This window comes from Lampetra fluviatilis, chromosome 8 (assembly GCF_964198595.1).
Source record: "Lampetra fluviatilis chromosome 8, kcLamFluv1.1, whole genome shotgun sequence".
In the NCBI taxonomy this organism is placed as follows: Eukaryota; Metazoa; Chordata; class Hyperoartia; order Petromyzontiformes; family Petromyzontidae; genus Lampetra; species Lampetra fluviatilis.
The window spans coordinates 368,183-396,129 of record NC_136282.1 but is presented as its reverse complement, the minus strand read 5'-3'; the positions used below and the strand labels follow the sequence as shown (position 1 = coordinate 396,129).

At 45.4% G+C, this 27,947-nt stretch overlaps 1 protein-coding gene across 3 annotated transcripts in view; it reads right to left on the bottom strand.

Moving 5' to 3' along the window:
- Positions 1 to 27,947, bottom strand: part of UTP20 (UTP20 small subunit processome component) — a 117,590-nt gene that overhangs the window by 38,988 nt on the left and 50,655 nt on the right. For all 3 annotated transcript variants that reach the window (XM_078858830.1, XM_078858831.1, XM_078858832.1), the window contains exons 37-51: positions 27,613 to 27,768; positions 25,394 to 25,531; positions 24,449 to 24,586; positions 22,396 to 22,535; positions 21,845 to 21,930; positions 19,558 to 19,844; positions 18,751 to 18,890; positions 17,002 to 17,158; positions 15,059 to 15,157; positions 13,300 to 13,467; positions 11,804 to 11,970; positions 7,247 to 7,391; positions 5,262 to 5,378; positions 4,275 to 4,445; positions 2,282 to 2,413 (exon numbers count right to left, since the gene is read on the bottom strand). In XM_078858830.1, coding sequence (XP_078714956.1) covers positions 2,282 to 2,413; positions 4,275 to 4,445; positions 5,262 to 5,378; positions 7,247 to 7,391; positions 11,804 to 11,970; positions 13,300 to 13,467; positions 15,059 to 15,157; positions 17,002 to 17,158; positions 18,751 to 18,890; positions 19,558 to 19,844; positions 21,845 to 21,930; positions 22,396 to 22,535; positions 24,449 to 24,586; positions 25,394 to 25,531; positions 27,613 to 27,768 — 2,241 coding nt within the window. The remainder of the gene's footprint in view (positions 1 to 2,281; positions 2,414 to 4,274; positions 4,446 to 5,261; positions 5,379 to 7,246; positions 7,392 to 11,803; positions 11,971 to 13,299; positions 13,468 to 15,058; positions 15,158 to 17,001; positions 17,159 to 18,750; positions 18,891 to 19,557; positions 19,845 to 21,844; positions 21,931 to 22,395; positions 22,536 to 24,448; positions 24,587 to 25,393; positions 25,532 to 27,612; positions 27,769 to 27,947) is intronic.

The following is a 27,947-nucleotide window of genomic DNA, read 5'->3' as shown; positions in this document are numbered from 1 at the left end:
CTCTCAGGCGAAGACTGCTCTTTGTTAAATAATTTTCCGTCGCCAGAGGCGACTTGGGTTGCCTTCAAGCGCAGATTCACAAAGCGGGGTGGATGGAGGCAGAGGCGCTGAGAGTGCTGCCCGCCGTCGGAGAGGGCCACGCGACATCAAGCATTTGCTCAAATGACGTCAATCTACGAACTGCCATCAAATGCGAGGCACAAGTTCGCTCCGCGGGGAGGAGGGAGGCCTTCCCGAAAATGGACCACGATGGAGTCGACTCGCTGGTCCTCGAGAGATTGTTGATGTTGGCAAAGGACCTCCACATCGTCCTGCCGGCTGTCAACGAAGACGAGTTGTCTTCTCTCAAGGTTGCTCTTGAAACGACATAAGGAGTTGGTGGCGTGTACCGCGCCCCGTGATGTGCGCGATACATCCAAAGAGGTGGAGCCTGTCCAAGCCTGCGCATCGACTCAAGGCGGAGGCTGGCGAGGGGATGGCATGGTGCGATGGTATGAACAACTTCAAGGGTGAAAGACCTCTCCTCATCCTGGGAACGGGCTTGTCATGTGCTACAAGTGCAGCCTGCCGGGGCATGTCTCGTTGGGCTGTCGCGTTCCACAACGACGCCTCCACGGACCGCCGCCGTCGTCCGCCCGACCGTCCTCCACTCCACTATACCCGAAGGCGAATCGCGATGAATCACACACTCGGCCCCTGAATCCACCTCACTCATCGCGTTCGGTCGGTTTTCATTCCCGTCGTGCGTCGGTGCGTGAGGGTTCGCAATTTGCTTGGGCTGACTGGTCGCTCCGACCGGGTCAGTGGTCGGAGTTGGCCCATAGAGTGGCTGCCGCGACCGCAGGTTCATCCACTCTTATCGGATTGATAGAGGGGGTTGAAATCAGAATGCTTGTCGATACTGGTGTGTCAACGACTATCATTTCCGAGTTTATTTTTAACATCTTGTCCCCTAAAAGTCGTACCCTATGTCCCGTCGGGGCTCCGTGCTTTGCCGCAAATGGCGGCTCATTGGGCATCATTGGGAAAATAACAGCGGAGGTGTGCATTGGAGATATCAAAATGACGGGACCAGTTCTTGTATCAAGGTCCATTGCTATTCCTTGCTTGCTTGGGATTGACTTTTTAGGGAAGATGACCCTGAAAATGTAGATCGATCAAGGGTGGCTTGATTTGAATGCACGACCATTCTGATTGCAATTCACATGCTCTTAACAACTACAGTGCCGCGCAGCTGGATATAAATGTTCCAAGTATTGGTATATTATGAGATAGTTCTCAACATCTCAAATTATTTTTTCCTTCAATTTCCCATTTAATTGTGCAGGAAGTAATTTTACCCAATGCTCTATCCTAGGAAAGGCGACTTGCTTTGAGCAGGCCGGTTTAACTTGAGGAAAACGTTGGAACATACAAGGGTTCCAGTCAATTCAATAACTCGATACTCTTGGCTAAACAGGTTTAGCCAAATATATCCCACGACGAGCTGAGCAGTCTAAAGAACACCGATTCCTTGTGGAAAAGTGACGTCGATAAACAAAAGGAGCAGCAATGGGCTCTCTTTTGTCTCCTGTTATTGCAAATTTGTACATGGAAGACTTTAAAACAAAAGCAATAGCTTCAAGCACACTAAAACCCTCTGTTTGGTTTAGATATGTGGATAACACATTGGTAGTCTAGCTACACGGTAAAGATACACATTGAATTTATAAATAATCTCAACTCACAAAACCTGTCCATATGTCGATGGTGATTAACTGTGAGCAGCCAAAAACAGGTATTGCGATTTCTTGCACCCAACAAAGCGACAGGATGTGTAGGCATGGTGTGCATACATAATGTGCATGCATAATTGATGTGCATTGCGCAAGCACGTTGTGCATGCACATTATGTATTTTGATTACCTTATAAATAACCCAACCGCTAATGGTCATCCATTGTAATTTGTATGCAAACATTAACCCTCCCCCTCTGGTCTTCACACCTGATTGGCTCACAAGTAACGACATCACATTTACCCCCTCCTATTTATTCCTCCACAGCTCTGGCTGTCGCCTGATGATGCTAGTTTTAATTACTGGCAAAATATCATGATACTCGAATTGTAAATGTTGTGGGTTTACTCTCCAACACACAACCAGTGTGCTGAACTAGTAACGAATGGGCACATTTTGTTTACGTGACAAACCTTACTAATTGGCTGTGTCGGGTGGTGGTGGGTTTGACGACGCATTTATATTTACGCAATCTAACCCAAAAAACACTTCTGTAATGGATTACCTTGAGGAGTCCGAAGGCTGTGGCCTGGCGAGATGAGTCATGGATGTCCTCTTCCGCATACCCCAGCAGCACCTGAAGCTGCTTCTCTGTGAGCTGGCTCTTCTCCATGTGGCGCACGAGCACCGTCATCACCTGAGGCACACAAAACCACAATGGCCCCATCCAATGTTACTTTCCGTCTGATTCAAAATGATCTAAATGCTAGCACGTCTAAACGTGTACAATGCTCTATAAAGGTTGTCTAGCATCATTGATTGCCCTCTATGGTAATGCTAAAAGGAAAACAAACACAACCCAAACTAACCTGTGTTATGGACTTGGTAATAAAATCACTTCACCTTTGCATAAGTCCATGATAATTATAAAACAGAAAAGTGCCTGGCTTTATAATTTAGTTTTATTTTCATGTACAGGCCATACCCTGGTTTACGCCCAGGATGTGTTCCTGAAAACCAGAACGTAAATCGAAAGTACTTAAATCGAAGCAAAAAGATGGGATGGTGGATCGTAACATGGTAAGTACTGAAACAGGATGCTCAGTAATCCATTGCCCATCTATACTTATTATGTAGTTCAGTACTGTGCTCAGTCTACTGCCCACATGAGCCTTTATAGCCATTGGTAAACAGATTATATATTCAAACTTTCGTGACAGCAGGAATTCATATTCTTTGGGTCTTTTGGTAAAGTCACATGGCTTTACCGAAAGACCCAAAGAGTAGATTCTATATTATTGGTAAATTTAAAGTAATAAAGCATATATACAAATAAGTGCATACTTTAGAAGTGGTTTTGAGCGAATCAAAGACATCTTTCCAAAAAAAACTGAATCAGCAGGAATGGCAGTGTCCAGGCCCTTTAGGCACGATGAAATATTTAAGGAGACACACGCTCGTAGGCTCCAAATCACCTGGACTTAGATAACGACACCAATAAGGATAATGGAAAGGCTAAATAATTTACTGACGAACACTTTTGCCAAGAAAGACACATTTACCAAGGCGGCTGTAAAAATTTCTGAAACGTCACTATTAAATAAGCTGTTCACTATCCAAGCACTCTCAGCCACTCTGTGACATGGGCCTCCAGATTTCTCTGCCACATACAAAAAGTTGACACCGAGTTTTTGTCATTTCACACCATTTATGTAGGATGTGTACATTCTACGGTGTGAAAAAAGTTCAATATACATACGTCCTCTGGGAGAGAAAAACATATTTAGTCAGAACATTTATCTGTCCTTACTGGAACAAATCGTATGCTAGGGAAGTAATAATAACCCCACTTGGTACACGTGAAGTGTTGTCCACCTCATGCATCGCAGCACCTCACCAATTCGCACAGTGAAGTGAACGGTCTGGACATTGTCGTAACAAAGAGCCATTAAATAGGAATCACTCGGCGCAGCAGCTGAAGCAATGGACACGTGGTCTTAATTCTCCACACATATACTGTGATTCGATAAATGGGTAAATCTCAGTTAGCCGATTGGAAGGTCATGTGTGCTGGGGTCAACTGTGGTAACTAATACAACCTCTTCTGAGACATCTGGCCAGCATGAAAACGTTGGCTAAAATACACTCAAGAAGCTCTCGATAGAATCCCCTTCTATCTTGATTCGAAGCTTTCGTGACTGCAGGAATCCATACTCTTTGGTTCTTTCGGTAAAGTCACATAGGTATAAAATAAAATAAATCACGACGTTTCGGGTGCAACACAAGCATCCATCATCAGATGATGGAAGCGTCCATCAGATGATCAGATGATGGACGCTTGTGTTGCGCCCGAAACATCGTGATTTATTTTATTTATACCTACGTGACGTTACCGAAAGAATCAAAAAGTATGAATCCCCTTTTAGAAGAGACCTTTCCGTCTGCAGTGGTGACATCAGCCAGCAATTGCAGGACTACACCTTTTACTTTAATGCAGAGGATCACAGGCTCGTTTGTTTACTCAACGAACAGCAGCGAGGTGCAGCGCAGCGCCTGACCTTGAAGCAGGAAAGGATCATCTGGAAGTTGTCCCCCTTGGCAGCGCCGGCGCACGCGTAGTTTTTGAGCAGGAGGAAAAGCTGCTTGGTGAGGCGGTCGGCGAGCCTCCCCAGGGAAGGGAGGGGGCAGCGCAGCGACCAGGCCAGACACCGCAGGGCACTCGCTACCACCTGCCAGAGGAGACACGGGGGGCGGGCGGTGTGGCATGTGGTGGAGAAAAAAAAGACCAAAAAGGGAAGTTTTGAGGGATGGGTCAAGGGGAATGGATGAAGGGGTAAAAAGGATTGTCAGGTGGAACAGTGAAGGGCAGTAATTTGTGGTCACAATTGGATTCAACAATTAATTACCGTGCATTACAGCATCTCTAGTGACTGCATACAGCATATGGAAATCATACGCATTCACAGATCATTTGAAGCATGTATCATCATAAGTAGATATGAATTATTTATTTGACTCATTGTTATACCCCGAGTAGAGACAGAAATAGAGCACTTGGGGTGGGCAGCAAACATTACAAGATAAAATAATTTATTTTTTATTTTTAAACAGTTTCTGGGCAAAGGCCCCAACATATCTAGTCACCAGTAACAAATATATAATGGGAGATTTCAAAGTAGAGCAGTGCAAGGAAAGAAGCTAAACAATTAGCGTTGTGACCTGCAAATAGGGTGAGTGGGTGAGTGCATAAGTGCATGGTGAGTGGGTGTGTTGTGACCTGCAGTGGGGTGAGTGAATGGGTAAGCGAGTTGTTGGGATATGTACCGTGGTGGCTGAACAAGGTATAGTTGAGATAAAACAGTATTTTAGGCTGAATTCCTTGACATTGCTGAAGGAATCAATGAGAGAAGTTAATAGCTGCAGTAATTTTGGTCGTAGCGATAGAAGAGTGATAGGGAGGCGACTAGCCGCCGGTGAGCGAACGACGGGAGCGAGTCCGCGAGTGCTGCAAGTGGCAGCTCTGCTGTGTGGGAGGGCACGGGCACCTTGACGTGTTTGGAGTCCAAACAGTCGCACAGCAGCAAAACAAACGGGTCCACCATTTCCAAGACTTTCTTCTCAGTCATTTTCACCTTCGACCTCTTCAGCGTCAGATGCAAAACCTGAAAATTAACAAAAACAGATTACTTCAGTAAAGCACGTACTTAAAGCAACGATGGAAATATCGAGAAACGAGCTCACAGCATGAATAATAAAACCACTGAATTATAATTCGATTTAAAGCTTTCGTGACTGCAGGGATTCATCTTCTTGGTTCTTTCTGTAAAGTCACGTAGAAGGAAAATAATAAAATAATAAAAATAAAACATAATAAAATAATTCTCACGACGTTTCGGCCACAACGCAAGCAGCCGTCTTCACGTGGAGAACAGGTCTGTCAAGTAGACAGTCTGAATGGCACACCCCAGGCTTGGAGCGACTATTTATGCTTAGAGTCGCGGCATCTCTTCAGAAACGTGAAGACGGCTGCTTGCGTTGTGGCCGAAACGTCGTGAGAATTATTTTATTATGTTTTATTTCTATTATTTTATTATTTTCCTTCTACGTGACTTTACCGAAAGAACCAAGAAGATGAATCCCTGCATTCACGAAAGCTTTAAATCGAAATTTAACCTCCACTACGGGGTGGGTTTCCACAAAACTTTAAGATGCTTCAACAAGCTCCGGGATAAGAAGGCTCAGCTAATCGAGTCTCTCACCTTTCTGAAGAGATGCCGTGACTCGAAGCATAAATAGTCGCTCCAAGCCTGGGGCGTGCCATTCAGACTCTGTCTACTTGACAGACCTGTTCTCCACCTGAAGACGGCTGCTTGCGTTGTGGCCGAAACGTCGTGAGAATTAATTTATTATGTTTTATTTTTATTATTTTCCTTCTACGTGACTTTACCGAAAGAACCAAGAACACTGAATTATAATTTATTTAAAACAAATAGAATTAACCTTTTAGAGAATGCACCAAAAATACTGCAGATTGTAATCACTGCAGAGGTGATGTGGAGGCATAAACGACGCAACCCCCCAGGTGGCTTCTTTGCTTGATTTCGTGGCCGTAGCAAAATTTCGAGAATGCGGAAATTAATTTCATCAATCTAAATGTGTCCATAATTTGTCAATTGCGTTCACGCGAAACTTCGTAAACCGAATGTTCGTAAATCGAGGTAGACCTGTACCTTCCTATTTATTTAATGACTTTTGCTGGTACTTATTATGGTTAAAGTTCAGGTTTATTTTGTTTAACCAGGTGAGAACTCAAGACACCAGGATAGACTCATTTATAAGAGTGACCTAGGGTATTATTCTGCCAGTAGGGGGGCGATGATTGCTGCTGTGTGTAATCCCATTTGAGTCATTTGCGGGAAAAATTCAAATCGGGACCCTGATGCCAGCACACAACGGCCCACTCTTGTGAATGACGTCACGGGATCTTTCATGTCCACTGTGAAGCAATGGCGCGTTGTACGAGAGTTCTTACACCTTCGGTGTGAACCAGGACAGCCGCTGGCTATGAACCGTGAGCCTCTGCAAAAAGTGGCGAATGCGCAACCCACTGGGCCGCGTCACCAATGCAGTCGGACTGAACACAAGGTCGAGGGAATGCGAGACACCTTTGTGAAGTTTGCTCCAGTTCGGTTTCATTATTGCAAGTTGTTCAAAGAAATGGCAGGATGAGATGAATAGAGGCCTATTTATAGTATAGGATGCCAAAATAAAATTGGTCTTCATTGAAAAAACACACTTTATTTTGTCTGAAAGCTGTTATTAAAATCAGATTAGCCAAACATGTTCTGGCCATATGTAATTACTCGGAGAGTGGAGGATTCAGTTGCAACATGAGAATGTCATATCGGCATGCCTGCTCTATTGCGCAGCTGCCAGACCTCCACCGGTATACGCGCTCACGGGCGGGCACAGGTCTGACAACCGCGCGGTGGCACCGGCGCGCAGTGAGACGCGGAGCGTGCGGACAGACCTGCAGGCCAAACTCCACTAGGATGTGCACGTTAGTGCGTGCGTTGACCGCCGCCTTTTCCCCGCCGCGCGTTGGGGTCGGAGGCAGCAGCAGGCAGCTGGGGGGCCGCGCGTTCGGGGCCGAGAGCGCTGCTACGCGGTCCTTACTGCACTCCGCATACAGCAATCGCACGCGCACACACAAACACGCCACGTCATTAACACGAACTTCACCTGGGTCCTTTGGCACATGAAGGCTTATAAGTGCTGTAACCGTACGAAGATTAACGTATCACGTACATTGCCTAAGCTAACAATAAGCTGGCGTTTATTGATATTTTTTCTACAGGGAGCCACTACTACTGACTGCACAGCTGTATGAATGTTGTATCTGTGCCAGAAAGTCAGCGGCACGTATATTGTAACGTTGCAATGTCTGGTAGATAATCTTCTAATCTATGACAGGCATTTTTTGTCTGTCTGTGTGTGGCCGACACTTGCGAGGGATTTGGTTTGCGAACAGTGGGGTTTATGTTTTAAAAAAAGTACCCAGGTAGCACAGCATAAGCCCGGTGGTGAGCCAGCGCTATTCCGATTTCGTGTCCGTCACCTTTAAAGTACTTTAATTAGCGATTTAGTGCTGTTCATTATTATTTATTTATTACGTTGCGCCTCCGGGCGTGCGCCAAAGCACGCATCTGCGCATGCGCGCCCCTACCAAGGCACACGCGTTAGGTGGGGGGCAGGGGGGAATTCTTATTCGTGTGGACACTGCGCAAGGTAATACACAGATTTACAACTCCCTTCAAACATTACCATGACTGTTTACTCATTACTATTCCTGATATAAAATATTTTATGACAAGGGATTAGTTCATCTAAGTAACACGATTTTTAACCCTGAGTACTAAGTTCTATTTTGAAATTGTTATATACAAAATGGCTACTATTCCCCACAAACTTTGCTTTTGCGACCACGTCTTTATGTGAGGGAATGACACTTATGTACACGTTTTCTCTTTGAAAATAGGTACAATTCTAAATGTCACTGTCCTGCTCACAAAAAACAAGTTTAAGGGGAATAATAGCCTTTTCTGTACTCTTGAGGCATAAGCAGCCACGTAATGTCACTTGCTGCACAGGAGCAAACAAATAAATATACTAAATACAATTACGTCTTCATTCTAACATATTTACACTTGCCCCCTCAGTACAGGGGTTGGAGCAGTGACATTATGTCAATTAGGCTTAATTGGTGCGCATCTGCTCATAGTTACAGGTAAGATAAGTTTATTTATTATTCGTTAACTTTCATTTATTTACTGATTTTGCTCGAGGCAAATGTTTGCACAAAGGGCGGAACACCATTGTCGCCGCTCTTAATTACTTACTTATTATACACGCGTGCATTTCCCCTCTTCCTTGGTTCTTTCGCTAAAATCACTTGGAAAACTATTCAAAAACGTAGTAAATATAAAAGTAATAATGTGTTTGTACACCGGGCAACGCCGGGTACTTCCCGCTAGTACAGTAATCCCTCGCCACTTCGCGGTTCAAGTTTCGCGGCCTCAGTGCATCGCGGATTTTTCAAAAATATTCATCGAAAAATAAACATTCAAAAATACCGCCATATCGGCAGCCGAATTGCGGAAAGCAGCATTGTTTCATCGTGATGCGCGAGAGAAACGGTTTCACAGGATGCCAGACAAAGAGAGAAACTCTCTCAAAGGCTTTGTACATACCCACGGGCACTCAGACTAGGCACGTGATTGGTTCCCGGCGCGAGATAACACCATCATCATCATTCATCATCACATTCATCGAACTGCACAGGTCTGTCATCGTCGTCATTGTCATCGTCACTGGAGTCAAGTCTCAAGATACTACTGTCATTGGTGAGTGTAGAACACCATAATACGTATCGTATGAGAGAGAGAGAGTGAATGTATAATATTAAGGTTTTATAATTAAATAGATTTAAGTAAAATATATATATAAAGCATAAATATACATATTTTAAACATTCTGGTACCCACACACACATATACGGAAATTCCTAGGGGGCCAATCTTACTTCGCGGATTTTCACCTATCGCGAGGGGTTCCGGTCCCCATTAACCGCGATAAACGAGGGATCACTGTATTATTATAGTTTAATCTGCATTCTCGTATCATGTTAAGCTTATATACATAGATGAGCATATGGACATGAATAGTCACTGCATATATAAACACACTTGCACACATACCAATTCATGCAATAGCGCAGCTTCAATATTCTCAAATTCAAAGTGATTTCCTGCTCATTCAGGTTGTAGATCCATACCTGTCAACCCATACGGTTTACCCATATTCTTGTACAGGGAAATTTAGTTTTCAGGTCCATACGGCGTACAGCCGTTTCAATACGGGAAAACAAAACATTGTATATTTGTTTGCGTTTCTACCTTGTGAGTGGACTTTGTAGGATGAACGTTGAGATTTTTCGTGCACAGGGTGACCAATAAGGTCTGAATTGATCTGTAATAAGGTAGGCACTAATATGGGGTTGACAGGAATGTAGTTCATCTCCTGGAAACTCCACAATGCTGTGGTGGAACTGAATCTATTCAGGGGACAAGCACTGTTGAATTTTCCACCAAGTAGTCCTCATATTTTGACACCTCAGTTCTGATGGGCTGAATCGACCCCCAACCAGCATTTGAACTCACAACCTTAAGATTGCAAGGCACTTATTCTACTGCTAAGCCATTCACCCATGGTTCAATATTGCTCGAGGCTCAGAGCCAGATGAATGTGTAGTGCCGTAGATGGGCCACGCTTACCGGCAGTCGTAGACGGGGTCCATCTGCAAGGGTACCCCGTACCGCCAGCAGCCCCTCCCCTCTTGGGCTGCTGTGCCAGCCCAAGAGGGGAGGGGCTGCTGGGGTCTCAGGACCCCAGACAGCTAATCCCCTCGGCGCCACCAACGGGGGGGGGGGGGGGGGCTGCGGGGGATCTACTATCTCACGCAACACCACCCCTCGATTGGCAAAGGGGCATAAAAGGGGACCTCCCCAGCCGATCGGGACCAGTTGCAGACGAAGTACGAAGAACAGCCAGCTTAGGACCCTGGACACCTCGCCCCGCTTATCTTTGTGTAATAAAGGACTCTCTCTCAGATGTCGATCTCCGTTGTCCTTTATTGGGTTCGTAGAATCTCGTTACCACGGCGTCCTCGCTCAGGCCCGCGTCCCTCCCGACGATCTCTCCACAGCCCCTCGGCTGCTCCGATATGCAGTCTCCCTGCTGCTCCGTTAGGCAGACTCCCTGCTGCTCCACCTTGCAGCCACACCGCTGCTCCGCTAGCTCTAGCTTCACTGCTGCCCCGTATCCAGCTAGCCTCCCACAGCCGCTAGCTCTCTGCGTCTGACACCGATGGCCGACGGTGTCGACGTCTTCCACCGCGTGGCGACCGCGCCACTCTCTCCGTCCTGCCCAGCGTGGCCTCCTCCTGTTTCACTCCGTCTCAACTCCCGCTTCCCCTTCCGGTTCTCCCCCTAAATCCTCTCTCCCACGTGACCCTAACTCCACCCACTCCCCACGTGACCCAGACTCCGCCCCCACTCAATCCTTGCTCGCATTACACTTGTAAGGGCCGGGACGCTGTGCGGGCCAGTGGTGGGAATATGGGACTCCCAGCTCTACGCCCTTGTAAGGGCGAGGTCCGAGGAAGCCAGAGTCTAGATCCGCACCATGGCTGGGTCGGGTCAGGTAGCCTCCCCTAGGGTAATTGTAGCCGGAGGACCCGAGAGCGTAGCCAGTGTCAGGCACGCTAGAAGTAGGCTGTGTCCCTAGGCTGTAACAGTGTATCAGGACTGTTGGAGTGGTGTATTGTAATAAAGAAGTTACATCTACAAAGTGTCTCCAGAACCAATTACAAATGCACCTTCAAGGCTTCTTGAGGTTCAACATTAATGCCCAAAACTCCAGTAACGAGAGCAATATAGCAACAGGAATTTCCATTGACTTCCATTAGATAATTGTAGATGCATTCCTATTGAAAATATTTGAGCCCCAAGACGTGGTAATAAAGCACACTTAAAGCAGAAAAATTTGTATGCACCACAAAATGTACACAAGGACAATGGGGACATTGTTAGATTTTTCTCTAAAATGTAAAAAAAAGTATAATTTAGGGATTAAAAATCCCATATGTGCGATTTTCATATAACGTACATTGTATTTGTTCCTTAACGTGCGAGTTACATTTTAGCGAAATCCCGTACATTGAGAGTTACCTCCTAATGAGGGGTGAATGTAATTAAAGCTAGTGAAATGAAAAAAATATCCTGAATGGAATCGATTCTTTCTTGCCAGGAATGCGAACACAGTGAATCTGTTGGCAAGTAAAATCTAATTTATTGACTGAGTTGGTGACTGCTTTGGTTAGGAAAGCAAGCCAACAAAGGGAAGTTATACGTGACTTTACCGAAAGAACCAAGAATATGGATCCTTGCAGTCACGAAAACTTCAAATCTAGAAAGGGAAGTTAAACAACAAGGCCAAGCAAGTTTTTTTTAGCGGATACTGCACAAACCTGGCTTTCTTGATGAGGATGGGCAGACTGTCCGTGATCATGGCGTGACTCAGCAGGAGATAGGTGTCTCCCGTAAGCTGGCAGTTCTCGAGCAGACCCAGAACCAGGCGGCGCAAGCACTCCTGCACCTTGTGAGCCACTTTGTGGCTCATCGTGCCCTCCAGCACCTGTTGCCACCAGCGTTGGGTTACATTGCTGAACACCACATAAACCCAACCTAATCCACGTGGATATGTGCATGCTCTGGATATGAGTAGAATTAATAAATGGATGGAATGACCCGGTTATATTTTGCAAACAGAGTCAACCCCTAACTGGAGTTTAATATCACTACTTTCCAAATCCGAGTGAAATCTAGTAATCTTGTCACAAAGCCACCTGGCTACTTTAAAATAATCAACCATAAAATTATTTAATTCATGTAAGGACCTCTTAAAAATTAAAGGTCACAAATTTAGCCATCTATTTAAACAAATTACTTGGTCATACTGCGTGGACAGTGGTGCACAAGCACTAACAATACATTCATCACTATAACACCGCCTTAAAAGTAAACAAATACGCACAGCCCAAACTTCTTCATTTGCGGATTTTTCTTTTCGCGAAATTCAATTATTCGCGATTTTAGATTTGAATACCAATTTAACCATCATACCTTTTATCCTCCAACAATTCTCTATTCATGGAGGAGGGGGAACTGTACTTTCGTAGCATAGCAGTGGTTTGTGGGCAACGCGAGGATTTTACTCATCAAGTGCCGATGCCTTTCGTGCTACATTTGCCTTATTTGTCGTTTTTTTTTTGTCGATCAAGGCATCGAAGCATCAAGTGAGGGGAGAAAGTAAGAGTGAGAGCAAAAAAGGCAGAAAAAAGTGACAAGTTTAGATCAAAGTGTAGTTTTTGGGCGGACTTGTGCTCAGGGTGATTGGTGCGTCGTCTGCTGTTGGCCGCCATTACCTGGTACACGAGTCAACAGTCGGATGAAGACAAATAAATAGGCAATCGGGGAAAGTGTGGCAGAAGTAGTTATCAGCATCAGACCACCATCGTCATCCAAGGTAAATAAAACTTCCAAATTGACAGTATCATTTATTTATGTTATTATTTGTCTTATTATCTATTGTATTATTGTACAATTTAATTAAGTATACAGATGTTATTTATGTGTACAGTACAGAATTAATGTTATGACACATTTTAATTTTCTCCTGTATGTTCAGTCGACACTGGAACCTAACCTACTTTTTACCATATAATCACCGTATCTACATTCGCAAATTCTACTTTTGCGCCGATTTTCGAGAACCTAACCCTCGCGGATGTCGAGGCCTTACCGTGAATATGTAATAGGTGACGTATATACATATATACATTTTCCCTCCAGGCAGTTCATCTATTAAAACAAGTAGTTTAATGTAGCATGCAGATATTGGTTTGACATTGCCTGAGTGAGCAGAATAGGTGGTGTGGCACAGAACCAAGCGTGTCGTGCTCACCTGCTTAAGTGGGTGGATAAGGGCGGCAACATGGCTGCAGCTCACAAACTGTCCCAGTAGCTCATAGGTGTCGTAGCTCTTGCAGCTACGAGCCTCCATGCTCTTCCGCACGATGCCCTGCACCTCCTTCTCCTCAGCAACTTCGCCAAACAGCTCGTTGTTACACACCTGTCAGGATGGGGTAACCATGCACGGACATGGACAGACACGCATACACATCCACCAATGTACAACAAGAAGTCAGAGTGATCTCTTGCTCAAATGAGCACTAAAGCGGTGCTCAATTGCTGTTTACACCCTTTAAGCCAGAAATCGGAATTCTTCATTCCTTTGGCAGGAGTGTGTCTATGAATAGGATAACCACTGTTGATTTTACCACAAAGTGGCTATCATTTAATTTATCCAGGAGGGATGATGGGCTGATGCAATCCACAACCATCATTTAAAACTTGCAAGCTTCCAATTGTGAGGCGCTCACTACAATGGAGCGCCACGTTGCTGGATAAATGTACCTTCACAAACAATTGATCACACACGTGAAAAAAACTAAACAAATGCCCATTCAACATCACTTCATGTGAGAAGCCAGAGCAGCCATGCCTGGCCACGACTGTTGCTTCAGTGTAATTTATAGCATATTTCTGTAAGTGCTGCAAATACAGGCCAACTGATGTTATTGATCAATAGAAAATGCGGGAAACTGACCAGAGTGACGTGGTGATGATGATTATGACGAGTGATAACGATGACGCCATCAATCCCTGCCAACATCCACCTCATTGGGATTATGGAGGTGTTAAAATGTTATTGTTGCACTTGCAACGGATGCAATTATCTGGCTCCCCAATATAACATTGTAGTTGTTGCTCAATAAACATCAGCCAATATGGAGAAACAAGAGTTACATTAATTACATATTTAAGGTTCCTATAACAGTTACCCGTGTAGTGCTAGAATTGCACTATAAGTGTTAGTTTTATTGTGTTTGAAAGTGTAAGACTATTATTACAGTTGTGGTTCTTACGAAAAGCCAGAGTGGATTTGTGAAAATCACTGATTAATGCAGCAGTAACCTGTTTGCTCCTACAGTGAACTATAAACGTGTGTTCATTCCAGCTCAATCTCATTTTGTGGTCCTAAAGGCCAAGATCCACTTGGGCAATCGTTGTTGGCAATTATCCCTGGCAATGCCTTAACCGTCAGCCACTATGGCAACTTGGGTGGTCAATGGAATAGTGACAGAATTCTCTCATAACAATCAAAGCAAGCCATGATGAAACATGTGTATGCTGAACAATAATTGGCCAACACTAGAGGCCGACCGAAATTCGGTTTCGGTGCCACTTTCGGCATACTTTTGGTTTTTGGCAATGAGATGAGTAAGGTTGGAAATGCTGCGGCAACCATTGGCGGTGACGATTGCCAGCAACGATTGCCTGAAATTTCCCTGACTGGATGATGGCCTTAAAAGGGAGTGGTGGAAATTTCACATTGCCTCCCCATGAGACAACCACTGTTGTGGGCCGAGCTGACCTTTGGCTTGGATTTCAATTCGCAAACAATCCTAAACACCATCCAGAACCAGCCAGATGCTTTTCAATATAAACTTGTCTCAAGATCAACAAAACAAAACGGACGACTTTGTTAGACCGGGTCAAACGTTTACAGAGTCCTTGCCACAGAGTTACACGTCACTTCTCGTCAGTACTTCAGTCACCGGAGACAAAGTGTTGGCTGTGGAGGGAACTGCGCACGTTACCTGAACGAAGATGTTCACGCAAGGATCCAGCTGTCCCGGCTGCATGTTGGCCGTCAGGCTCTTCAGGAGATAGTGTGCCGTGAACGACATTACGTGCAGCTGCAACAAAGAAACGCAGAGGCCGTTTGTGAGCAGCACAGATTGTTGAGAGGAGTGCTGGTGGTTAATGCCTATTGCACAAAAAGCAGCAGCACCACGTCTCCCTATTCTGATTACACAAAAGTTCAACATACATACATAAACTACATATCAGTGGTTGGTAACCTGTGGTGGAGTGCACATACCCAACCTTTTATGAGGGGCGCAGACCGTGAATGAGAGGAACGTCAGTGCTACGTTGTGGTGAAAAGACACACTAATACGCAACAGGACACACCGCATCGAGGGATTAACATGTAATCTCTGTATTGGGACCGGAGTAACGTTAGTTGTGTGAATGGGGTAGGTGGTGGTGGGGGGGCAGTGGTCTTGATTGGGGAGCCACAACACCAACAAGGTTGATAACCATTTTCATGTACATTTTAGCCTGAATTAACAAAAGGTCCAGATAATAATTACTCCCAGTGAATGGTCATAAATTACAGATGGGCATGGAGAACCTCCAACAGTGTACACATGGATTCCTCCTCCAAGCACGTGCACGCACAAGCAAATACAAGTACAATGGCATGAAAACATCACTGGCAAACCATGCAAACTGAATAACAAGTAATACATTTTAATGTGCACTTACAGCAAAAGCCACTTAAAGTGTGCTCCTAGTACTTTTGAATTTCAGCTTTCCAAAAGTACTCCAACTGGCTCTTATCCAGTCATGGTTTTGATTGAGTATTCATCAATACTATAATGGAGCAAGTGTGAGTTGTTTTTACTCTGTCTGTCCAAAATTTTTGATCACGTAACATTTGTGAAACATTATTATTCAAGCAAGTTTTTTTTTTTAACGTCAGTTCAAATGTTGATTTAAAATTTGGGAAACATTACATCCGGTTTTGTAGACCGGACTTAATGTGACACACATATTTACGACACGTATACAGTATAAAACCACCATTGATCGATTGACTACAACAAACTTAATTTATGACCCATCATCCAACATGACTACACATTTGAACTGTGATGTTTCACCATGAGATTTTTTTAAGTTAAAGGTCACCCTTTTTCCCCTTACTTTTGTTCCTCTTCCCTTGCCTTCCCCTTTCCCCTAAAAAGAAGTCCATGCTCCCGCTCACAGTCTCTCCCGCTGGTGGGGTGGTGAGCCCATTTCTCTCCCCCAACCCATATAAAAGTACTTTAGCTTAGCCTTTACAGGTTACAATTGAAGCCCAAAGGCCCCCCAAGCCCTCCGTAGGACCTAGGAGATGAGGGCCCATAGGGCCCGAAATGTTCAAATTTACCTAACTAGAGCCTGTTTGGATGCACGTCATGTACAGCATCCAGCCTGTGATGCGACGGGGTGTAATTTTATTCATATGCAGAATGTGTAACATGATGCTCGCAGGGTGCTGTGTTTAACAAAGGATGTACTATGGAAGGCCTTCATGTCTGCTACTGCTCTACCGGCCAGAAATGCCCAGGGAGTAGGTGTGATGGATGACCTGCGTTGCATCTGGCCCCCTTAAAGCGAATTATCTGGATGCGCGGTGCTACAAAAAAGATCTGGAAATGGAGTTCAACTGACTAGTGGAGTTGATTCATAAACTAGTGAGGCTGTAAAATGTAATAAAAATATAATCAGCCACGTTATCATACGTCACTGCCTCACTCTCCACTTTTCAATCTGGCCAACACTGTAGGTGGCCGGTAAAGCTGTATCGGATGGGCTATACATGTACGGTGTGCAACGTGCACTGAAAGCCAAGCAAGAGGTGGGCTACAGTCTGTGGGATGTAGTGCGGTGGAGTAGAGCATTATGGGTTGTTGGAGAAATTAAGGGTAACCTGGAATCCCCTTGTGAGCGTGGACTTCAACTCCTGCAGAACATAGGGCAGATGGGAAGGGCCCAAGGCATCCGCGATCTTGATGAGGACCCCACGAGCCACATCCCGCACCTCCTGCAGCCGGTTCCTCAGCATGAAGCAAACCTTGAGCACCACGCTGTGACCACCGCACACCAAAACAACCACACAGTCTCACCCACATTCTCATGGTTCAACAAGTACAAATTTAAACAAGTTTCTCCTGGCCAAGAATTCCTTTATCTGCAAAATCCCCCTGGGTTTCAAGGCACCTTTGAGCAATGGCCCTATAAGAGTCCTGGAAGTAGAGAACAAGCAACAGCCTGCGTTTTTATTGCCAAAGGGCAAACGTTATTTATATTATGGCTCAGATGGCAGACAACAGCAGCAGCGCTTTGGGATTAATTTGAATGCTTTCCGAATGAATTAAGAATGACTCTTTTTGTTCTAAAATTACACTTTCCCTTCACCTGTTCTTTACTTCAGAAATGTACAGGGCAGCCCCGTTTTGAGGCAGTAACATTTCATTTGTAATGCCGCATTCTCGTGCGTTCACACGAAATGGCATTGCAACCAACAAGACACCGCCTCAAAACGTGCCCAAACTTCCTTCATGGTCTCCGTGCGAGTGTCCCCCCTCCCCCCCCCACCGTCGTTCTTGGCAGAGTGGCCAAAATGCAAGATGCAGTAACTACACGCACGACTGCAAATATGTGGGCGTAAAAAGAGGTGAGTGCGCAAGAGATTGCAAAGGGTTGTTAACGAACAGTGGACATATTAACAATATTCAAGGGAGGCTTTTCTGGCCATAGGGTAAACAATAAACATCTCTCCAGGAGTCGTTTTGTCAATTATTTAGGCACACGTATTTTTCTGAGACTAATTGGATACTATTCATCAAAGGATCAAATGTATGAACAACCCAAAAGTTGTGTCTGTAACTAACAGCACTGCCAGCATAACAGAACTACAGAGGAAAACTCCACCTGGTAGCACCTTGCACAAGAGTAATGTCTGTAATTTATATGAATTAGGATCAAAAGATTCATCAAGCTTCTCACATGCAGTCATTACGTGAACCATATTGCAAAAAAAATGTTGCACTAAATATTTATTAGGGAAATTAAATATTTACTTTAAATCCTCATTATTTGGATACAATTCCAACCGATACAGCTGTCATTAGGCACCTGATATCTGGTGGAAAAATGCTACGAGAAGTGATGCTGTAATTTTAAAACGGTCTAGTTGATAGATAATTTGATACAAAATAAAGCACACATGATAATTTACGACCCATTCTCAATCCACTGTTGAAGGGCTCCCGCACACCATGTTGGTAAGGGAGTTGTTTGACCATACTTCACCACAATGGTCACTGCCAGTTTGTGAAGGGAAGCCCAAGACTGATTTAAATATTACTCTCCCCTGATGTTAGCTTGTGGCCAGGAATGAAACTAGGATCACTGTTTATAGCGCAGTGCGCTAACCACTGTGCCACAACTTCATCCTGTACAGAGCCCTGTATTTATATATACAGAGAAAACATACATTCTGCATAGTTGAGAGAAATAGGAAACCCATGACATTAAAAGCCTCCCACAGTCCTGCAATTCCATGGAATTGGGAAAATAATATTCTAAAAGTGTCTCCCTTATAATTTTATAAATGCGGGCTACCATTTACACACATGTTATACATTGCATAGTAAGCCAGGTTAGGCTCCCCCACCTGGGCAAGTTTGCCTCCAAAACTTTGCTTGGCAAGGCTTGCAGCAGCTTAACCACGGCGAGCGCGAGCGGGATGCGAGCCACCTGCTCCTCGTCCACCCCTCGCGTGCGCACTGCCTTGTGGTCCATTTCTGCCTTGCTCTACACAGCGGGGCACACAGCGGGAAACACAGCGGGAGACACCACTCGATAAAACACGGCCCAACGCCACTCACACAATGAGAGACCCACAGCAGTGGGAATCGGTACGCGGATTATTGCAGAACGTGGTTCACATCCCGCCTGGTGTACAAACCCATGTTTATGAGATATACTGCACAGACCTTACACAGCACAAAGTGAAAATTATACAAAACAAGTCTTTTAGCATACAGCATCAACCACACGGCTACATGATATTCCATATCACACAAAACGAGAAGATAATCAGTATACCATACAATACGTAACCAATATAACACAACAGTTGGTATTGGAGGCAAACTTGGCCTTCAAATGGGATAATTTAACAAATGCATTACTTACATTCTTGGTGTAATCTTTCCACAAATATATTATCACGGCATCTTTTTTTGAACAATGACAAGACCACGTAACAGAATGCATTTTGAACTATGAGCATAAATACAACTTAACACTTAAAATACTAAAATATAAAAAATAATTTCTATAAACAACAACAACAATAAATGTGGCATAAATACTGTATTGGACATTGGCCACGTGCCCTCATACATCATTGCCGTTCCTGTGCTGTACAGCGTCCGGTTACAAGGACAGATCCAGTGTGGTGGCCACCTTGACTCACTCTGGTGGCGAGGCAGGCGAGCAGCTTGGGCAACACGTTGGCGGTGATGGTCTGCTGCACCTGCTCTTGAAGCTGCTGCCCGTTCAGGCAGTGCGAGGGGACAGCAGGGGCAGCAGGGGCAGCAGGGGCAGCAGCATCATCAGCCACCTCACCACCTAGGCCCAGGGGCTGGGTGCTGCCTTCCTCCATGGCCTCAGCAGCCTCGCCTTCTCCACATGCAACCTCCTCACCGAGCAGCATCGCATCGTCTCCGTCCTCTCCATCCATCGCTGCCTCCACAGCGGCCGCTGTGAGATGACAACACGGGATTGGCTCTCGGCTCAACAAAAAATATTACACGCGCAAGCTGATGTGTAAAACGCCGCAACTTCCTTGAAGAAGAATGGAATTTACAATGTTTGTACACATGTCGCTGTTTGCTCTATACAGTGAGGGAAAAAGGTATTTGATCCGCTGCTGATTTTGTACGTTTGCCCAATGACAAAGAAATGATCAGTCTATAATTATAATGGTAGGTTTATTTGAACAGTGAGAGACAGAATAACAACAACAAAATCCAGAAAAACGCATGTCAAAAATGTTATAAATTGATTTGCATTTTAATGAGGGAAATAAGTACTTGACCCCTCTGCAAAACATGACTTAGTATTTGGAGGCAAAACCCTTGTTGGCAATCACATAGGTCAGACGTTTCTTGTAGTTGGCCACCAGGTTTGCACACATCTCAGGAGAGATTTTGTCCCACTCCTCTTTGCAGATCTTCTCCAAGTCATTAAGGTTTTGAGGCCGACGGCAACTCGAACCTTCAGCTCCCTCCACAGATTTTCTATGGGATTAAGATCTGGAGACTGACTAGGCCACTCCAGGACCTTAATGTGTTTTTTCTTGAGCCACTCCTTTGTTGCCTTGGCCGTGTGTTTTGGGTCATTGTCATGCTGGAATACCCATCAACGACCCATTTTCAATGCCCTGGCTGAGGGAAGAAGGTTCTCACCCAAGATTTGACGGTACATGGCCCCGTCCATCGTCCCTTTGATGCGGTGAAGTTGTCCTGTCCCCTTAGCAGAAAAACACCCCCAAAGCATAATATTTCCACCTCCATGTTTGACGGTGGGGATGGTGTTCTTGGGGTCATAGGCAGCATTCCTTCTCCTCCACACATGGTGAGTTGAGTTGATGCCAAAGAGCTCCATTTTGGTCTCATCTGACCACAACACTTTCACCCAGTTGTCCTCTGAATCATTCAGATGTTAATTGGCAAACTTCAGACGGGCATGTATATGTGCTTTCTTGAGCAGGGGGGACCTTGCGGGCACTGCAGGATTTCAGTCCTTCACGGCGTAGTGTGTTACCAACTGTTTTCTTGGTGACTATGGTCCCAGCTGCCTTGAGATCATTGACAAGATCCTCCCGTGTAGTTCTGGGCTGATTCCTCACCGTTCTCATGATCATTGCAACTCCACGAGGTGAGATCTTGCATGGAGCCCCAGGCCGAGGGAGATTGACAGTTCTTTTGTGTTTCTTCCATTTGCGAATAATCGCACCAACTGTTGTCACCTTCTCACCAAGCTGCTTGGCGATGGTCTTGTAGACCATTCCAGCCTTGTCTAGGTCTACAATCTTGTCCCTGACATCCTTGGAGAGCTTTTTGGTCTTGGCCATGGTGGAGAGTTTGGAATCTGATTGATTGATTGCTTCTGTGAACAGGTGTCTTTTATACAGGTAACAAGCTGAGATTAGGAGCACTCCCTTTAAGAGTGTGCTCCTAATCTCAGCTCGTTACCTGTATAAAAGACACCTGGGAGCCAGAAATCTTTCTCATTGAGAGGGGGTCAAATACTTATTTCCCTCATTAAAATGCAAATCAATTTATAAAAATTTTAACATGCGTTTTTCTGGATTTTGTTGTTGTTATTCTGTCTCTCACTGTTCAAATCAACCTATCATTTCTTTGTCAGTGGGTAAACGTACAAAATCAGTAGGTGATCAAATACTTTGCCAAGAAGATGTTCCATCTCAAAAGATTTTGCACGTGAAATATTTTAACAAAAAATATAAAAATAAGTATGACTTCCATAGATGTACAGAAGTGGCCACGCACAAATCGGTTAGCACATGTGGCTATTTACGGTTCCAAATAAGTTCAGCATGGACATACATCGTTTTTATGTTCGTGTTCAAACACTATGATCGAGAGAGCCAGAGACACGAGCGCAGCAAACGATGCGCTAGCAACACCTGTTGGACCAAGTCTCTGTTCCCGTTTGTGCCGCTTACAGAACCTTACCCGGAGATTCCTGAATGCTCTGCTCCGCCTCTCTCTGCAAGGTCTCAAGGTCAAAGTGGAAGGCGTCCAACACAGTTATCAGCAAGCTGCACACACAGAGAGAGAAAAATGCACACGTATGATGCGTACAATCTTTGTTGGATAGAAATAAATTAAAACTAACCCATTTTATCATCTCCTAGGCAACAATAAAAATACACCATAATTCCCCCCAAACCGAGTGTGAGCTGGAGAGCAGTAACGTGGAGGGGCGTGAGGGGAAGGGGGATTTGTGTGGAGCGTGTGTTTCCCATCCGTGAGTGTAGACAATGGCAGAGAAACACCTCTCTGCAGTGGTCTTCCAGTTCACCCACATCATGAAGGGCCATTCCTAAAATGTGAGCCCTCTATATACTTCTCTGTTTAAAGGCGGTGATTATAATAATGGCCAACGGTGCCTTAAATTTTTATTCTCACCAATTACACAGCCGACCTCATGTGTCCCCAGCAAGTGCAATGAAATTCCCCACCACACAGCGCTGTGTTATCGTGTGCAGCTCTATACACGCTACCTGATCGCCAGTTTAAGTTCCAACTGTGTAGTCTGCAGCAGGTGAATGTAGTGCCGCAGAGTGTAGAGGTAGGGCTTCCAGGGCAGGTGCCGGCAGATGGCCCCCAGTGCGTCCACACAGGCCTCCACCACATTCTCTTGCTAAGAAACAAAAACAGTGCAACTCAATCTGCGCGCACCACCGTCAGCATGGCAGAGCTCCGAATAAAAACAGCTACTCGAATGCAAAAAAATAACTGTCATGTGCGTTGGTCAACATATTGTGTTCAACGTGTCAAACAAATTACACCTTCAACAACAAAAATGTGATGTGGCGCGTGATAATTTGTCCCCGGCGTTCTCATTGGCTGGAGGTCAGGCACCGCCCACCACGCTCCCCAATTGGCTCCCTCCCCTTACTGCATGTCTGGCTCTTGAAATCAGGAGGAAGGGGTCGAACATGCGGTGAGGAGGGGCTGCTCGGGTACCCAACTCACGGGCAAAGGCGCACGGGGTGAGGGGGTGCATGGGGCCGTACGTGGGGAGAGGGCTGCGCTAGGGGAGGGGGCGCAGGTGTGTGGGGGCGAGCTGGGAGGGGCTGCAGGAGGGAGGCGGGAGGCGACTGGGGATCGTCACGTAGGAGGGGGGCACCCAGGGGTGGGGAAATGGGGACAGGAGGCATCGCTCAGCAACGGCTACTTCCTCGCGTAGAAACGTAAGTAAGAGAAAGGCACACTAAAATTAAATAACCTCGCAAAATATCGAAATGTGATGTAATGCAACACAGAGAGTCGGTCAACACACAATTAACGCATAGCCTGGTTGATTACGTATTTCAAAGATTGCTAAGTGAGAATTTAAGTGTAAAAATTCCAAAGAGAGGACACAGGCAGAGAGAACAAATAGCCAGAGAGAGAAAAAAGATAAGCTTAAAACTTCCCCGTAGAAGTGGTTCAATCTTAATTTTGGAGCTTTCGTGACTGCAGGAATTATTCTTTGGTACTTTCGGTTAAGTCACGTCTAAAGATAAAATAATAAATTAAAATAATAGCGACGTTTCGATTGCAACACAAGCAATCATCATCAGGCATAAAATAAATAGCAACAAAAATCTAACTAGAAAACTATAGACAGACATACAAGCAGACAGACATCACAAGGACACAGAGAGAGGACACATATCGGCAGAGAGAGGGGTCGTTTCTGTGACGGTCCCTGCGTTAATTGTGTGTTGACCGACTCTCTGTGTTGCATTACATCACATTTCGATATTTTGTGAGGTTATTTAATTTTAGTGTGCCTTTCTCCTAATTTTCAAGCTTGCGTGCCGTGCCACGTCGTCATCTTACTTGCGCAGCAGCAACACGTTGCCGTCCACTCATTGATATGCTAATTTTATCTGCCCCCTCCCTCTCTCCGTCCCCGCCCCCCCCTCTCTATATTTAAGGGACCGTCACAGAAACGACCCCTCTCTCTGTGCCGATATGTGTCCTCTCTCTGTGTCCTTGTGATGTCTGTCTGCTTGTATGTCTGTCTATAGTTTTCTAGTTAGATTTTTGTTGCTATTTCTTTTATGCCTGATGATGATTGCTTGTGTTGCAATCGAAACGTCGCTATTATTTTAATTTATTATTTTATCTTTAGACGTGACTTAACCGAAAGAACCAAAGAATAATTCCTGCAGTCACGAAAGCTCCAAAATTAAGATTAAACGTAAGTAATTTGTAGATAAAGTTAAAGTCATTCATATGGGCGATCCATGCCAGGTATACCGTTAACTTCTGGAAAGGACAAGACCTTTGTCATTATGCATTTTCATAGTGCAGTCAAAACATGTATGTTCTTCAGATCATTGTGCATTCTTGGCTTCGGGTTCGACAAGGCCTCCATTTACAGGTAGTTTTCTTTAACCAAAAAAATGTCCTTGGGAGAAAGCATAACGATTCACATTCACCATTCTGGCAAATTCAAAGCTACGTCACAATATCTAGGGTCAAGAATCAATCATTATTTTTACATTGTGGCGAATGGAAAATTATAACATGCTCTGCGACTTTGTTCCTGCGCGCAGTTACCTTGGAAAACTTCGGGTTGGCGAGTGGCGTGGTGGCAAAGGGCATTATGAAGCTCTGCAATGCAGTGGCACAAATGCGGAGCGAGCCGTCCTGCAGCTGCCTCGCCACGCGCTTCAGTGCACGCGCCCGCCGGTACACCTGCATAGGAGGTGGCGGCCACAGTGCGACACAAACGCATCGTTGAGCAAGCATACATTTCAACACTTTTCAAGCTTAAGAAGAGCACCCCACTACAATTACATGATCTAGAGCAGTGGTTCTTTACCTGGGGTGTACGCACCCCCTTGGGGTGCGAGATGCCCTTCCTTGGGGGTATGAGAGATGCCAGATTATTTTCAGAAGGTAATTAATCGAAAACACAAATTAAGCACGGGCACGTAAATACAACTAATTTCTTTCATCAAACTATTGAGAACCAAAGGGGTGCAAGGCTGAAGTAAAGGATAAGAACCACTGGTCTCGAGGAAGTGAGTTCCCACATTTTCTGGACCACAGGTCGCTGTCAACCCTCAAAAAATGTTTGCGTACCACCGTGCGTAGTAAATCACATGGTGCTTTGTGGAATTTTCTATTCATCTGCAATGGGTCCAGGGACCACTTTACATGGCCGTGCAAAGCACCAGTGGTTCACAAACCACAAGTTGGGAACCCACCAGTCTAGAGTTTGCATTTGAGTGGCAGCTTCCATGACCATTAACCAATTTAATGCGCATAAGGAAAAGACACAATTAATACAGATGATGCCAATAGGAGTGCCCGCTTGTAGTGGGCATTGCAATGACACAAAAATTTTGGAGAAAGCAACAGCAGTCAAAACAAAAGTCAACAGCATTCTGTATGAATGAAGCTAATTACCACTTAGCTACGTATAATGATATACATAAGGAGCCATGGTGAACAAAGTTAATGGCATGAAACAGCATGGACGAACGGTGCTCCCCTGACCTGGATGTGCCGCATGTTCTCAAAGAAGTCCGACTCGGGGTCCGGGTCAGTGAGCGTCACAAGGTCTTGGAACTCGACACGGTGTGGGAACGTGTGCACCAGGCAGCGTAGCAGGCCCACGTACTCGTGCAGCACATTCTGCGAGTTTCAGGTACGCACAGGCGGCAACAATTACATGCACACACCAGCAACAAAGACAAAGATCCCCCGTATAGCTTTAACTAACTGTAGGAGCAAGTGATGTTAGTGTAGCACCTATAAAGGCTGGCACGGCACACGCCTTTGTCTCCTGAGAGTCAATATTTACTCATCGCACCATGTACTCATTTGAGGCTTATTCGACCTAGGGGAGGCCCAGCACCAGTTCAGATAACCATCACTGGTGTTGGCTATGAGTGGGAATCAAACTCGGGTCATCGGGTTCGTGGCGCAGCGCGCTAACCATTGTACTACCGCTCCCCACACATCACACACTCACACACCAGCAATCAACATCACCCACCATTCGCCATTAAGTGACGGTGACATCACCCATGGCACCGATGCCAGGCCAGGTGCACTTTGAAGTGTCGAAGGCTCGCCGACAGGTCACGGGACAGACACAGGTGCCATGGGTTGATGACTGAGATGACTGGCAGATAAACCGCCTGTGCTCCCCACTGAAAACTATTTAGCTACCTGTTGTGCCGCTCATTGTTGTGAGCGTCGCTCCTCTGCCCTCTGTTGTTGTTGGAGGGCGACTGACCAGTTGCGTCCTTCACAAGCCTTCTCCACAGAGGCTGATCTTGACACCGCTGGAACTCGTCATCGGCAAGTCAAATCAGCTCATATCGTTTCATACCATATCAATCCATCTCTTCTCTAACCCGTGCTGTGCCCGTTAATCCCCCTCTATCCAGCGAAACAAAGCTGCTTGGGCATGAGGTGGCTGGGCATGCGGGCTACATGCCCCAGCCAACACAATCTCGCCTGCCGGAAGAACTCGCTGATGGTACTGTGTTCAGATCGTTTAAGGTTCTGTGAGCTCCTTACACAGTCCAGTATGGTTAACCCAGGATGGGTCGTAGGCAGGCCAGCATGAATGTTTAAAACTGGAGATGTTCTTTTGAAGGGCTCCACGTTTCAAAAGCACAGAGAAGGGAGGGCATAACTGTGGCCATAAAAAACCCAGAGCTTCATATGGTAGCGTCCACACAGAATTATGCAGCTTATGAAAAGAGAATGCCTCTCGACTGGTTCAGTGAGACCTCTGCTGCCAAACCAAAGCTGGTCAAAAGGACACTGCCCAGGTACGGAAAATTCTATACTCTGCACAACTGCCCCATCACTCTTGAGTGGAGGAGATTGAGTATTTAATGACATAAAATACCCGTGGAAGATGCTTTGTTTTTTGTGAGATTAATTGTATAGCGCCATCTTGAAATAGCACACTCCAGGTTCATCAGTAGCATCTCCAACACCTTCGCAAAGCATGATTGAACAATAAGGAGCAATGTCTTGACAGCACCTCGGCATCGATCAGCCTCCCACTGGATCTGTTCCAGATGGAAATTCCTCTGGTACAGCCATGGAAAGCTTCTCAGACTACACGGTCAAATATGTTAAAAACAGCAAATGTTAATGGACATTCCTGTCGCGCTTCAAGGTGAATAGGGAATGGTTCTGACTCCTGGCCACACGGCTTTACCAGAGCCTGCCCACTATTGTGAAGGTCCCACATGATTGTGAGTAAAGGGTTAGCAGAGGGATCAATAAAGCAGATATTTAGGTGCTGTTGAAATTCTGTAAACTTCTGTCGGAGCAGACTGATATAAAATATGGTGTCCTTCAGGACTGCCCCAGTTTGAAACCACATTGGGACTCCGCAAGCCTCTCTTCACCAGCAATCAAACATGTACACACGGGTTTACTCTCCAACACACCCGTGTGCTGAACTAGTAACTAATTGGCACGTTTTGTTTACGTGACAAACCTTACTAACTGGCTGCATCGGGTGTTGGCGGGTTTAACGACACATTTATATTTATGTGACTTAACCCAAAAAAAACACTTGTGGATATAGAAAAATCTCTGAGCGAATCTTATTAAAATGATCTACCCCTCTTCCTGTATATTTAGGCATAAACGATTATGACAAATATAAGAAAAATAATGAAAAACGGCTGCCACTGTGGAAAGGCGTGGAGGTGTGGAGGCGGCTGCTACTGCTAGAGTCGAACCTGCGTCTGGGACTTGAGGCCGCGCCGCACAGCCACGAGCAGCGTGCGGGTGATGACCTCTCGGAATTCCTCCTCCGTATGCGAGATGATCGCCAAGCGCTGCACCACCGTCGCGAGGCACAAGCTGGCATTGTCGGAGAGGGCCATTTCAGTCAGCTGGGGAAAGAGATGCAGGTGGGGGGGTGGTACACAAGAGGGAAATTTAAGTGGGGTGCAAGGGACCGCATAACCATGGAGCAGGTGTTAACAAAAAGGGTCACATTGCTTCTCTTTCAGCTATATAAAAAAAAAAGATAAACTATTTTTATTTTACTAGGTAAGGCCCACTGAGCTAC